Source organism: Poromitra crassiceps, assembly GCF_964638095.1.
Source record: "Poromitra crassiceps genome assembly, chromosome: 13".
NCBI lineage: Eukaryota > Metazoa > Chordata > Actinopteri > Beryciformes > Melamphaidae > Poromitra > Poromitra crassiceps.
In genome coordinates, this window is record NC_139644.1 from 24,555,020 (window position 1) to 24,570,936 (window position 15,917).

Genomic DNA, 15,917 nt, shown 5'->3' on the forward strand with positions numbered 1-15,917 from the left:
TGTCCCACTGATGATGTCATAGGGATGCCATAAGAGGCAAAATCAGCTTATGACATCACTGATGATGTCATATGCACTGATGATGTCATAGGCATTGTGACATCATCGGTGATGTCATAAATCATCTTATATAAGCGAAGCCCGTGCAGCGGGGCGAGATGCCTAGTGTTATATTATACTAGCGCTGTTCGTGTCAGCTGCGTCGAGTCACATTTTCGAGGAGCTGCAAGCAGGCTGCGCCGCAGGCTCGCCGCCCGTGGCGCACCCCTCACCGCATTCGGCGAGGCGAGGGGTTTGACACGGAAGTATGTCTGAAGTATGAATGATCAGGAGAAGAGGTCAGGGGTGACAGGGGAAAAGTTCGAATAAAATAAAAGTCCATAAAAGTCCAACACACACTTCACGCGCTGTGACACACAGCCCTTCACAATAAAAGTCCAACATACACAACCCTTCACAATGAAAGTCCAACACACGTCACACAACCCTTCACAATAAAAGTCCAACACACACTTCACACAGCCATTCACAATAAAAGTCCAACTCAACCAATCAGAACTGAGGACCCGTTTAAGTAAAGTTTTTATGTGCTGCGTGCGTGCGTAGGTACGTGCGTGTTACCCCCCTCACGCCCCACCCCCGTGCTCTCTGTCCAATGAGAGCGGAGAACGGCCGCTCGAGCTCGGGCCTGGTGCTGCATCAGTGCAGTGTGAAGGGAGACAGTGCAGTGGGGGAGGGTCACGTGTGTACACACTGTAGGCTTCAGCAGCGCTCGCTCCAGTCGTAGTAAAGTCTCGGCCGTCCCCTTTTCAGAACAAGCCTCGACCCCAGCAAAAAGTTGATAGAAGAAGCCTGTCTCAACTAAATAGGAGTAAAACCCTTTCTTAGTATTTATGAGCACAGGGGAAGCTGCGACGCGTGTTTTAAGACCGAGTTTAGTTAATCAAATGCAACGACGGAGAAATGCCAGTGGAAATGCTGCATCAAAACCCAATGCCACCGTAGGTTTGTCACCGTGCCAAATCTATACTTTTCTGGTGAGTTTTCTCCCTCTTCATTTCTTTCGTTGAACTATTATGATAAGTTGGCTTGTACGGAACACCGTATTTTCAGCTGAAGGTGGGGAGAAATACATTTGCTAAAGGATGGCTGGATGCGAGTGCAAGTAGAGTTGCCAACAATAGCCGAAACGGTCGATTATCTGTAAAGCTATGACAGCTATCCACGCTTTGATGTGTGCGCTCAAGTGTGATGCACTGATGCAGTGAGACTTGGCGTTTCCGCAACAGAAGCGACTTCCTTCCACTTGTCTCGTTTCAGTTGCTCCATATTCGTGTTAGCGACGTGTTTACATTTTTGGGACACCTGGAAATGTCTCTCGTTGCACAATGGTGCAAAGGAAAGTGATGTTGAAACAAGAGGTATAATACTAACTAGTCTCCAAGTTGTGAGCCTTCTCGAGGCAGGGAATTGCTATGTCATGTTGACAAGACATGCTTCATGGGAACATACAGACTGCCTGGGATGTCACAGTCTATTTTTCTATAGTTATAGACTAAAGACGAGTATAATTAGCCATTGAGAATATAACCTACAGTGCTTTCTGAGTAACGTTATAATGAATTGCCTGGTTTTCTGCACTTTGGGAAGAAGCTACAGATAGTTTGTCTTGTCTTTATTCCCTGGCCATCACTAATAGTAATTATGTAATGTAATTTTACATACAATCATCACAGTCTTGTGATATTCAATCAGTCATAGGAGCCACATTTTAAACTGCTTAAAGCATTATATGCTTACTCCAGGGACATCTGATTAGACTCAGCAAGTATTTTCTGTTATGTATTTTTTCAATTAGTTCCAACACTGTCTTGACATCTTTCTTTTCCTTAAGTGTGTTTTCATTCGTTTAAGGAATTCATTATTTTATGTTGTTTTCTATGCCCGGAATGTTATTCCCTGATGAGATTTGCAAATAATAATAATGTAATGACTATTCATAGTAGGTTGATAATGATGATGTATGAATACTAGTTGTGGTTACAGGCTAGTAATACTAGGTGAAGGCCTGCACTTCCACCTGCCTGATTTCACATCCGCTATTGTTTTGAGTAAATGCTCTTCCTGTTTTGACAAAGTAGCTGCACTCAAACAAGTCAAACAGCTCACCCACATGAAGTTCTTGAGATTTAGGCTTTGCACTTGTTGTCGCCAACTTTGTCCATGTGACCATAGGGGACATGGGTGTGTGTGCCATGGCTTACTCGCCGTAAGCCTGCTTTGTGCTGACCACTGAACCGTCACTTTTGTTCTTGCCTATACTGTTCAACATGTTGTCAGTAGGAGGCTGAGGAAGCTGTTGAGACTGACCATGACCTCAACTTGTATTTCACTCTGAAAACATGGTGTGCAGACAGACTGTTTTTTCTCCAAAAGCAAATGCCATCCACACCTCCCTGTGCTCATTGCATCTATTAATCATCAACACTGGTGACCATTTTTAACAAGGGGCATGTAAACAATTGTTCTGCCCATACAGAAGCCTCAAAATCTATAGCTGGCAAGGAATCCATTTAATGCTATGCAATCCCCTCTCCTCTATATGACTCAATTCTATGGGGACTCAGGTTGAAAGATTTGAATTAGGCTCTATAAAACCTTTACACAGAGGTGGAATCAATTTAACTGTCAGTGAGAATTTAGTCATTTTAATTTGCACGTCTAAAATATTAATGCAGCATTTAGCAACCACCTGAAGGGAAATCCCTCATCAATAGACTCAGTTAATGGGCTCCACTCCAACAAGAAAAAGGCTGCTGTGAATACCACAAGGAGCCGGAGAGATGAAGAGATTTCCTTGAACGAGCCATTGATTGAATGATTGATTGATTAAAAATTGCTGTGAAGTAAAAAAAAAAATGCCATGATTGGAAATGGCTTTTGGCAAATTACTTGCATCAATTGCAATTGCGTTGACACCGCTGTGGTGTATTCACTTCACAGGTACATTTGAAATGGTGAGTCATGTAATGTTATTTTTTTTCCAAAGTGTTCCTCATGCTGCACGGCACGCCGCTGCTGACGCGGGTGGAGAGCCATGTGACATCACTCAGTGCATTCTGAGAAGGGCCTGCCTGTAAATTCCAGTAAGGATATATGAGGGGTGTGGGCCCAGTATGTCACACTATTCCCATTCCCAAACGCTGAAACGTCAAAGCACATGGGGGCATCTCTCTTTCTCTCTCTCTCTCTCTCTCTCTCTCTCTCTCTCTCTCTCTCTCTCTCTCTCTCAACATCATGTCTGTGGGGGCTGAGGCATGCCAAAGCAGGACCCAACCCCCCTCTGGGAATATTTGATGTAACCGCTTTAGACATGCGATGGTGTGAAAAGTTCAGTGCTTAACCAGGTATAATATTGCAGTCGTAGCGGTGTTTGGGCAGAACTAATCACAGGGTTTCTTTAAACATGTCTGAAATGTGGAACTGATGCAAAGCTACCAGACAGCAAGGTAGCCACTCCCCCTTTTTTATTCTTACTATGTAGACTTATTCCAATGAGTTTAGAGTCTAGACAGTAGATACAGTATGTTTATAAATGTTATCAAATATGCGGTCATACCTGAAATAGTGATGTTTCTCATGATAATGGGTACTTCCATGAGATACAGATGGTCATCATACCTAGCTGCATCAAAACTGTACATAAAATCACAGTGAAGAATACCCTCTTCAGTAGGGATGCGCGATATCTACCCGATAAATTAGGGATGGCCCGATCGATCGGCCAGCGATCGGAATCGATTGGAATCAGCCTAAATATGAGATGAGAGAATTCCGATAATGCTTTTATATGTGCCGATCATAAAACCGATTGATGATGCAAAACACATGAGCCATTTGCGGAGTTGTGGTCAATGGTCACATGCAAACACAGCTAACAACATCTCTAGGCAGTTTCATTAAAGTGTGTGAGACAGCTACAACACATGCCATATGTAATGTATGCCAGGATAAAATACCTTGTGGGAGAAGTAGCAGACAGCTGAGCAGGAGCACCAATATTTTACTTCAGTTCTCCACGCTCAGTTTGCTGGTGGTGAGTGTCGGTCAGACCCCGGTCACTGAAGCTAGCTAACATTAGCTCTTAACCATCTCTCAACGTGAAACAATGCAGTTAGCTTGCTAGCATTAGCTACGAAAACAGCCGGCTCATCAAATTAGTTTTTTTGCTCATGTTTACTCATCTTCTCCTGATGATAATATCGGAGTGCGACACCAAACGATGTAAAAGAAAAAAAGGAGAAAAGAAAATAGCTAGTTGCATTGACTGAACCTTGAAACTAGGCTATATCTAGCAAGACTGAAAAAGTTATCTTCGCCGGAGGGGTTGGGTTGCCAAAAAAAGCAATGGTTTTCAGCCCAATGACTGCTCAAAAACACACACAAAACCACCCAAGCCAATGCAGGTCTATGGAAAAAATCTGGCAACACTGAGTCTACCCAGAAGCCCAACACACGCACATGGTGGTTTTGTTTACATAATGATCACATAAATATTGAGGTAGAACAAGAAAAGACAATGTGGATATGTCTTAACAAGATTTTGATGGATGGAATGCATGTAAAATGGAAACTGTTAGTCCTATAATATTGCTATAACCTGCTATAATGGCGGGGGAGACGACATATAATACTGCTATATAAAAATAAAAATAAACGAGCCGGGCAGATATTGCTCATAGGCAATCGGTGATCGAGGGGACACAAAAAACATGATCGTCCATCCCTATAATCAATTATTGTCCGATAATGGGAGATATACAGTATATCGGCTATAATAATATCTATGCAAAACAAGTTGTTTACAAGGAAAACTCCTTTGGATACCTTTAAGCATAACATGTCATATGGGCCAGTCTACTATATGTTTTTTTTTTTCATTGCAATTATCTGCAGACTAAGCTTTTGCTTTAGTATTTCAAGTCATGCTAATCGTGTCTTTGAAGACATGTGTGCCATTTTCTTTTACATTCCAAGATGGCTTTTGATCACAGAAAAAAAGGAAATGGAGCTTTACTTATTATTACCGTAATTAAAAGCACTGTCAATCTTCCTGAAAGAAGTACCGGTAGTAAAAAAAGGAGCAAACTGGCACAACGACAACTTGTTTCTCAGGTTCCCCACATGCTATTGATTCTTAAAAAGATGGCAGCAGTTGTTTTACTCATCTTAGGCTAGCACTGATATTCTATCTGCCCCTGACAACTGTAGTTCCCCACATCGCCTTAACAGAGAGTGAAAAGGCCTTACCTCTTACCTCATAGCTTGCAATGCCTCCAAAGCAGGAATAGACATTTTCTTTCACCTAGCCTAGCCTAGCTATTTTCCCTTCAGTTGAATGGAAAATCTATAGATTTCATTATCATGGGGCACTGGCAAAGTGGGCAGGTCTAAGTGCAATTACTTTCATAACAACTAAGTGGATTTTGCCCAGAGTGACTCGGCACAGAGAGAGCAGTGACTGCACACCGTGAAATATGAAAAGCACTAACAGTATCTGCAGTATCTGCATTTTCTCTGCAATAATTGTACTTGGCCAATTCTCCCTGCTGTCCCGGTCATGCCTCTGCTGATCTGGGGAGAGTTGTAGACTTGCGCATGCTTCCTCCGATACATGTGCAGTCCCCAGCCACTTCTTTTCACCTGACAGCGAGGGGTTTCATCGGCAGGACGTAACGTGTGGGAGGTTCATGCTATTCCCCACAGTTCCCCTCCCCCAGAACAGGCAGAACAGAGGAGGCAGAAGTGCAGTCACCAGTCAGTGACCAGGACACATACCCCAATCCAGCTTCCCACCTGCAGACACGGCCAATTGTACCTGTATGGATGCCTGGCCAAGCCGGAGCTAACACGGGGGACCGAACCTGCGACCCTGCACTACCCGGACACCCCATCTGTTGAATGTGTTTTCCTTCTCTGCAGAAGAGAGAGACAAACTCTCCCATTGCAGTTAATGGCATTTGATTCTACATCATAAGGATGAACAGAAACCTGTTGTGTGTAACACATTCAAACCTATACAGTACGTCACTACTATGTTGTGTGGCAACCACCATGCTACTGTTGGTTTGTGATGATGCTTCTAAATCACTTTTCAGCTTTTCCAGAAAGGCCTGATGATTCAGCATTACATTTATATGAATTTATCCAATATCAGATTTCCCCAGGTCTGCACTGTCAGAACATACAGTAAGTGAAGAGAATCTGGGTAGGAAATCCCAGGCTCTTAGTTCCCAGTGTTGCTTGTAAGTAGTTTCAGGAAACGGTTCATATTTCCCAAAACTCAGCAGTTTGGGAGTGAGTTGGTTTCACCATTTCCCCAGAAGTGAGTGAGGTGTTTCAGTAGAACTTGATCTCAATTCATTCAAACTGTAATTCACCTTGCTCCCCATGTGAATCACTGCCTTTGTAAACAGGGTCAGTGACTCAAGTTTCACAATGATGGAATACCCAAGACTCCTGTTATGTGGGATTTTGAACTGCCGTTGATGAGAGCTGCCAGGTTAAGCCAGCGTGGTACAAAATGACTTGAACGTTATACAGCAGGTAGCCTACAGTACATGGGGACAAGCAAACAATGAGATGAGGAAAACAAACCTTGACACTGGTGTGCTCTTTTAATAGTAATAACAACTAGAGTTGGCACGATGGACGATGCCATTGACCATCATCGATGGGTCGACCCCGATCGACCTCTGAGGTTTCTACATCGGACCATCGTGATGTCCATTTGTGAGCGCAAACATGCGCAAATGTGGCAAAAAACATATAAAGTTTGATATATACATAGTAATAATATAGATAGTAATTACTCATTAATTACTAATTAATATATCATAATCCAACACAGGCTAAATAGCCTCAGCTCTGGTCACAGTTTCAGTTTCAGCACAAGCCCCCCTCCGCCATTGTGCATCATGATGTTTCACTGTGGAACCATCGCAATGGGTATTTGGTTGACATCGCACAACCCTAATAACAACTAGTAGGGATGCTCCGATCACGTTTTTTTGCCACCGCCATCAGTCTGGAGCGAGCAGTGTCCCAGACCCAGAGAGAGATTGGCATCATGCAGCAACGTAGTGTACCAGCGTAAGAAGAACTCTCATGGTTCTGGCGTTGAGACTAGACCGCAGCTAATCATATGTTTTCGGCAAGTCCTCTTTGAGTAAATGAGTCAACTAGCTGGTGTTAGAGGGCTGTTTACAGGAGGGTTGCCCAGCACTCCTGTCCCAGTGAAGGGAGAGCTGATGAGTAACTCTAGACTTCCCTCCTCCTGATCCTGTTCCAGCCTCCGCCATAGCCTCATTATAGCCAATCAGAGAGAGTTATAGAGGAGGGACTGAGCCTGTGTGTGTGTGTGTGTGTGTGTGTGTGTGTGTGTGTGTGTGTGTGTGTGTGTGTGTGTGTGTGTGTGCGTGCGTGCGTGTCTGAGGCTTCAGGCCAAAACAGCCCCTCTCTAGTAGTGTTATGTAAGTGAACGGAAGAATGTTCCTCTACTGGCATCGTTACTCATCCTCCTGCAAACAAAAGCGTTCGCCTGCACCGTGTTCATCAATATTTTCAGGAAGATAGCTTTCTTGAAATGTCTGTTCAGATTAGCAGCACGTACAGTAGGCTATATAAACATGTTCATTGTTGATTTCAATGAACATTAGGGGTGGCTTGGGGGTGGGGGGGAATCGAGTATCACTATTTTTATTTGATGATATTTACCGATCATTTTTATCCCTGAATTGATATAATTCTAATTCAATAGACCCTTTTCATGGGGGCCATTTTGTGTCGAAAAGGCAGAATAAACACAGGTGCAAGCAAAACACTAATGAGGGTTTCCAAATTCCAATCGTGGAAGTTGGAAACCCTCATTAGTGTTTTGCTTGCACCTGTGTTTACCCTGCCTTTTCGACACAAAATGGCCCCCGTGAGAAGGGTCTATTGCTTCATTGTTTATTAGACGAGGTGGGAAAGAAGTTGCTACTTTATCCAGCAGATGGCGAAACACACCTACCGTAAATCCTCTAATAGTGGCCGGTATACAATTGGCCTCTAATAATGGCCAGGGGCATGGTCAACACAGACAAATAAAGGCCGACCTCCAATATAGGCAATAATACAAAAACAAAGGAAAAACAAACAAACAATGGAACTCCCTACCATATATATTGCAGCTGAATCTTATCGTTATTAGCCTTGACAGTGCTGTAACCGGACTGTTTACATATCTTATGTAACACTGGTAGTGAGAGCTGTGATGATGTTATATATATTCATAAAACAGCTGAATACATATCCAAAAAGCACTCGTTAAAAAAGCAGTCCATAACCGGGGATCTGCGCAACCACAGGAAACTGACCATACCACCAGGAACCTAGCAAGCTTGCGGAAAAAGGCAATTTTATCTGCAACCGTGCAACGGATTTAAAAACTGATCAGACTCTCAGTAGTTCGGAGTGAAACCAAATATTGTTGTGGAATCATATAATTATCACTGATGAAGTACTGCAGACTAGTGTGAACTTTGAAGTCTTGTCCTCCATGCCTTCAGTTGCCTTCAAAGGGGTTATGCTTTCGCTCTTTCTTGACCTAATTCATTTGAATAATAATAATAATAATAAAGTATCTGAGTGGACGTGCTCCATGATTGCAGGCGTCGTTACGTAAGAAACTAGCAGCCTCATCAGGCTAGATCCCCCGTCAGGGCGTTCCCCACATGTGCGCGGTCGTTCTGTTTGAACTTGTCCTGAACTCCAACCGCACCGCTCGGCCCTCGCTGACCCGTCGCCAGAGCCTGCATCGCATTTCACTCTCTATAAATCTACCCATCAACATGCACCCCCCCCCCCCCACTCCTCCCCCCCCATCCAGCTTTGAGAAATGGTAACCTGAACGGAGGGCTTGCCTGTGCTTTGGTCAGAGCGCTCAGTAAAGTCAGGCCAGCAAAGGACGGTCTTCTTTATCCGGCTGCTTGACCGTGTGAAAAGCACAAGGGCAGCTCTCCACAGGCAGCCATGCCCCTGCATGTGCCTATGACAGAGAGCAGTGTTGGGCAAGTTACTTTCAAAATGTAATATACTACATATTACTAGTTACTTTAATTTGAAAGTAATACGTTACTTTATAATATTACTGTCTGTGTAGGGTACCTCGTTACTTGTCATCACACTACTTTTGCATTACTTTCACCATAATAACAGCAGTAGCAGAATGACATCGCCACCCCGGACCATCCCGAAAAATAATTTCAACCATCTTGAAGTCAGTGTAAACCGTCCAAAATTCTAAATGTTATCCTTTTCCTTTGGTATTGTCATCTATAGTGGTTATTTGCATAAAAACACACAATTTGATTAGGAAATGATTGTATATTTATTTAAATATGTGCTTTGATCAAAATAAATTAAAAAGTAACTCAATTTGTAACTTGTATTACTTGACAAAGTAACTGGTATAATATTACTGGAATCCTATTGGTAATAAGTTATATTACTGAGTTATTGCTAAAAGTAATATATTACATCATGTAATATGTAACTTTTGTAATGAGTTACCCCCTACACTGACAGAGAGAGGCAGAGAAGTTTGCCGGGGCGTCAAACAAATGCAGTTTTGTATTCTCCCACAAGAACAAGGGCCCAGTTGCTCTGGAGGCTAGTGTGGCTCCAAAAGTGGAGAAAGCTTTTTTCTTAAGCCGAGCTAGCAAATGAAGCATATTGTGAGACGTTCTTATTCAGCCAGTCAGAGGCAGTGAAGTGAAAGTAATAGTGTTACCCCAGGGATCATATCCATGCCGTGCCGTGTCTGATGTGTTTCTGTGTGGAGGCCTCGCTTGCTCCTCTGGCTAGCATGACTGACCATGAACCACAAAAATGCCAGAAACCAATAACAGACAAAGTTGTCATCTAGTTTGTGGAGGAAAGAACAAGTCGCTGTTTATAGTGTCGTCTTGTTATTTCTACAAAGCTGAATGAACGCCACAGATAGAAGATGTTCCATCCAGTATGACCTAATGCTTAGAGAGAGACCATCTTTCAACTGGAGAACCCAGGTTCAAGCCCTGTTTCAGCAAGCATTTGGCCTGCTGAAGTGTCCCTGAGCAAGACACTGACTCCCCGCTAGCTGCAGGAGGAGGGGCAAGAGGAAAGAGAATTTCCCTACAGGGTAGAGCGGAAAAATCAGGGGGTGAGAAAAAAATCAAAATCACATTATGAACTTGCAATTAATTGATTAAGAGAGAGGCGTCCAAATGTATTTCTAAACGAGGTGTTTTAGAGCTCCGGGCCTTTCGTTCATGAATCAAGTACAAAAGATTTATGACAAAGTTTAAATTGCAATTGCAACATTCTTTCAAATAATCACAATTATTCTGGCTTTTGGGTATTTTGCAGAAATGTTGTGTATGTGGATGGATTATTAATTTTCTGTATGCCCAAGTTCACATGCTCTGTTTTTGAAATAAAAATATATAGGGAAATACATCATCTTAGTCGCGTGTGCTGATCAGAGTTGTGACTAAAGGGTTCGGTGAAGATTTTCAGATTTCAAAGTGGGCCCTGGCATTCTTAAGTTTGGGAACCCCTGCAGTAAGGTGCTGTAATTAACTTTCTCCACGTTCTCTGCCTGCAGCCGAGCCACTGAGGGTGCTGCCGTGTGTGGGAGCCTAGCGATGTGGAGCTGCATGGTTTACAACGAGACGGACGCCAGCGCGGACCACCGGCTCTGCCAGGACTTTGGTCTCATCCTGTCCGTCTTCTCCCTCGTCTACCTCATGGTGTGCTTCCCTGTGGGGCTCTGCTACAATGCGCTGCTGGTGGCGGTCAACCTCTCCAACAAGGTGTCCATGACCATGCCCGACGTCTACTTCGTCAACATGGCCATCGCCGGCCTGGTGCTCAACCTGGTGGCGCCTGTGGAGCTGCTGGGCCCCAGCTTCACCCGCTGGCCCGTGTGGGAGTACAACAACGAGATCTACATCACCCTGCTCATCCTCTTCAACATCTCCTCCCTGGTCATCATGTATTCCACCACGCTGCTCAGTCTGGACTACTATATAGAGCGGGCGCTGCCTCGCACGTACATGTCGAGCGTGTACAACACCAAACACGTGTGCGGGTTCATCTGGGGCGGCGCTGTGCTCACCAGCTTCTCCTCGCTGCTCTTCTACGTGTGCAACCACGTCTCCACCAAGATCATCGAGTGCTCCAAGATGCAGAACAAGGAGGCGGCGGACGCCATCATGATGTTCATCGGCTACGTGGTTCCGGCAGTGGCCGTCCTTTATGCCTTTGTGCTCATCTTGCGCATCAGGAAAGAGTCCACCCCTCTGGACCAGGACTCGGCTCGCTTGGACCCGTCTATCCACAGGCTGCTGCTCGCCTCCGTCTGTGTGCAGTTTGTGCTGTGGACGCCGTACTACATGACTCTGTTGGTACACACCATAGCCGGTGCACCAGGGAACCATAGCAATAGACATCGCTTCACTACCTACTATTTCTTGAGATGCGTGTCTGAGCTGCTGGCCTTCTCCAGCAGCTTTGCCATGCCTCTCATGTACAGGCAGATGAACAAGAACTTCTCCCACAAGCTCCAGCGGCTGCTCAGGAGGCTGCACTGCAGCGAGCAGTCCTGCCCTCATGAACGCTCCACAGTGCAGCAAGTGGTGACGTGAGATCCACCCCTGGGACCCCCTCCCCCGTGCCGCCTCCCGGCCTAGCCGCCACTTATCTCAGCACCACAGGGCCAGTATCAAGCTGGGCTCCCTCGCTGCTCTGGACTGTGTTAAGAGCTACATAGCTAACTGTGGAATTTCCTGTCACCTTCCAGAACTTGATCTGATCTCTCTAGTTCTGCAGTGAGAGGACAAACCAAGTAAGAACCACTAAGTGCTGTTTTTTTTGCCATTGAGTCAATTGTTTGTCATAGAGTGAAGCTCTCCACTAAGACACTTGATCACTAGACTGGGAAAACAATTTTACCTTTTTGCATCTTAGAGCTGAATTTTTCCTCCCCTGCATTCAGAGTGATTCCTCTTTGTCAGAATGAGCATTAGGATTATGCACAGTTTAAAGGAGAAGTAGAATATTAATGGCCTGTTACTTTAGGCCGTCATGAAAAACGGTCCATTAGTTTCAAAGGATATTTTCCTTCTCCATGCCAGTAGTACTATTTTATAGCTAGAAGTAGGACCTGGATTGTAGAGGTTTTGTCTTGTCACACACTCATTTCACTTCCCCAGACCCTGACTTTCAATATTTAAATCCACTCACAGGAATATAGAGAATGCTTTTGCATTTAAGCTAAGCGAATCGTACAGTAAAATAATTATTTTCACACCACTTTGAAATCACACAGAATGATATTAATTGCTAAGAAAGCTTGTATTCAGGGTTCAGACATAACCAGCTTACCTCTTGTTGTGATCTCTGATGAAATCACATAACCTGTTAAGTATAAGCAGTTAAAATCACCTAATTATTTTGTGCTGAGAGGCAGTTGCCTTGGCCAAGAATGTGATTTGTTAAGCTATATTTATGCTTCTACAGGAATTATGCGTGCAGAGCCTCACAGAGGGTCAGTGAAGTCCACATGGGGTCACACAGAGAGAAAGATGGCACACGTGTACATTCCCAAAATTGTATGAGCACTCATGAGCGGTTGTGAGGTTTTGTCCAGTGGAAAAAAGATGTAGCCTGACTGACTGTCAAAAGCCTTCACAGAAGTATGAAGGGCTCGCCTGCCAAGCACCTGCAAACAATGTGTTTGACCCAGATGCATGAGGCCTCGAGGTCATCTGCACGTTATCGGCAAAGCTGCTTCACTTTCTTGCCTAGAATTTGAATATTAGCTAAAAAATGATTGAGGCATTTTGATAGTGATCAATTAAAAGAAAAAGAAAAAAACATGTTCTTATGAGGTCTATTCTTGCATTACCGCATAATACTGCAAGTCGTGCAAGATATTTGTTGTTGTTTTTGCTTTAAATGAGAGGGCCAGTTTATCAATCATCACATAAATAGATACACCCAGCAGGCCGGGCGTTTACCTGAAGAGAAATGGAAGGGGTCATGCCCTGCTCACAGACTAGATTAATACGAAGCCCAGATACTGTATATCATATTTTTGACAGTTGGTGCATTTAAAATAAACAATTTTATGTTCATGTTGGCCCACCAGTATCTTTGGTATATTTGCACAAGAATACTTGGCCGTCATCGTAAAATGTGAAGAAATAGCTATAATTAAGAAAGACTGCTAGCTTTGCTGGTCTTGCCAGATGTCTTCAAAGTTAAGGTCAAGCTGACAAAAAAATGCTACATACATGTAAAACACATTAATTGGCAATTTGTTTGAACAAAGAGACAATTATAGTTTGATTTGGATATTCAAAGTGTCCCTGCTTAGCCCCACCTCATTAGGTGTATCTATAGACCGTGCAGTGGGAAGTACTCTTTATTACGGTACTTAATGTGGCTGTGTTTACAGTGTGCATTTGCTGCCCAATGAGACATTAATTTTGAAGGTCAACAAAAGCATCAGAGAAGATTCCTATGTGTCATCACAGAGTTAATCATTATTTAAACTCAGATCAAAGTCCTAATGCTTGCTGTTCTTTTGGGTTTGGAAGGCAAAGATTAGTACATCATGGTCAAATAAGTGATTTGAACCATGTCAGTCTTATGGGGGTAGTTTGAGCAACATTTACTCGCAGTGTCCATTTTTAACCTCGAATAAACTATATACTGTCAGTGCATAATAGTTATTTTTGCAGAATAATACTCTGGAATAATTAATAGGTATTGAATTGTTGCATTTTCTTCATAAGAAATCAGCTTCAGTTTAAAACAACTTTTAGGATTTTTTCACATAAAGCCATTTTTAAATGTACAAAATTGGTCCTTTTAAAATGAACCCAAAAGAAGAGCATAAAGAGAAAATTCACTTTAACTCGAATCCACATTAATCTTCTTTTTGTCCATGCCTACATGTCCTTTCCTTATAATTCATGGATAGCAATTTTGCTTCATCACATGAAAACGGAAATAATATAAAGATATAAGGTTGAAGCTGGACTACCCACTGGCACTCTTGAATTCGATCAGGCTCATCATGCTTAATCTTATAGGCTAATTATGCACTGTTTCCATGGTTTGACCTTTTAAACGCTTGGTTATTTGATTGTTATTGGAGCCCATTCATCTTCACAGAGACGTTATTAAATCATTGTCTCAAGAGAAGGCACTATTGGATACTCAACATGTGTTTTATGCAATGTTTTATTTCCACAAGATATTTACCACTACCACATGTCAATTCTGCTTTCATTTCAAAAACAAACAAATCGAATTTGCGATCCCCACAAACAGACTGAGAATGCATGGTGGTGAGCACAAACAGACAGAATGCATGGTGGTGAGCACAATTGGCGAATGAACAACGTTGCCAAGTGGACTCAATAGTTGCAGAAGGGTATGAATTTGTTTGGAGTCTCACGCGAGTGCAAAAAAGCCGACTAATCACTGAGTTCACTTGAACGGCCGGAATGGACCAAGTGTGAAAACACCCTGAAATGCACCTGTGTCGAATGTATTCACATGCATGAACGGCAAAACCTCGTCCAGACGAATCCACTTTGAGATGTGATGCTTTTGTGAGTGTGTGTATACAAGTGTATATGTATAATAATGTGTATATATTGTATGTTAGAGATTTACAGGAAGATACCATGCCCTTTCAAAAGTACAGTATTATTTTCTGAGAGATATATTTAGATACTGTGTAAGTAATCTTCTCTACTGTCACCTAAGTCAAAGACTGATTAAACAATAAACTAACATGGGTATTGCCACTTCTGTTTCCCTTTCTTTTGCATACCTCGAAGAAATCCGGTATATATTTAATATTTAGCCTCTAAAAATTACTATATATATATATATATATATATATATATATATATATATATATAGCCAATGTCAGATACACTATAGGGAGTCCATGGAAGATTGCCTATTTTGTATGATGGGTGTCAAACTTGTATGTATTTGAGGTGACAGATTTGGTGCTTTGCTCTCCAAAATGTCCATGGACTGATGGACTGTGTTAATCCTTTGTCTTTGTTTGTATTAATTGATTGACTGCTTGCATGCAAACATAATTGTGTAGACTCACAATTGCATGGATTTAGCAATTCAAAAGATTTGCACGTTTTTGTTTCTGATGAAATTGTTGAGTGCTTCTTGACAATAGTCATTCAATTCAATGGCAATAGAAACAATTTGTCTCAAAGTCATAAGCAAATGCATTCACTTAGTCTTTAGAACAGTAATAGAAAAACCCCATGTGAATCAACTGGTACGCAACTTTGAGAGAAAAATAATTTAAGTCGCTATTGACGTGCACAAGTACTAATGCCAATGCCAATCTAACAAAAACTCCTCTGAGAAAGCATTTACGGTAACCTTGTGTAGCCATGAAGAAGAGGCTCATAAGAATCCACAACCTTCACTTTCACCTGAACCTAGACTGAATAAATCAACATGTTTTGCTTTTATGCACAATTATACATACATACTGTAAACTAATGATAATCTTGTATTCTACAGTAGCTCTTTGACGCTCCAAACCCATGGGCTCCAGTTCAAGACACTTGTATGTGGATGTTATTCTGTGTGATCCTGAGGTCCAGTGACAGTGGGCGTGAGGAACAGCAGATTGCTTGTGGCTCATCCCTCGAAAGACGCCACTCAGACGCAGGGAAATGGCAGCATTCCAGGCATTCTGGGGATTGTTGTGTCTTCTGTGGGTCTGCGGTCCAATACCGATGCCATTCTCAATGCAAACAATGTGTCGTCTGGGTAGA

At 42.8% G+C, this 15,917-nt stretch overlaps 1 protein-coding gene across 1 annotated transcript; it reads left to right on the top strand.

Moving 5' to 3' along the window:
• Positions 1-797: 797 nt before the first annotated feature.
• Positions 798-11,729, top strand: gpr146 (G protein-coupled receptor 146; the record flags this gene model as incomplete). Its single annotated transcript, XM_083649011.1, has 2 exons — positions 798-1,037; positions 10,688-11,729. Exon 2 carries the CDS (start codon positions 10,728-10,730, stop codon positions 11,727-11,729), a length of 1,002 nt encoding a protein of 333 aa, XP_083505137.1. The 5' UTR covers positions 798-1,037; positions 10,688-10,727.
• Between the last annotated feature and the right edge of the window lie 4,188 nt (positions 11,730-15,917).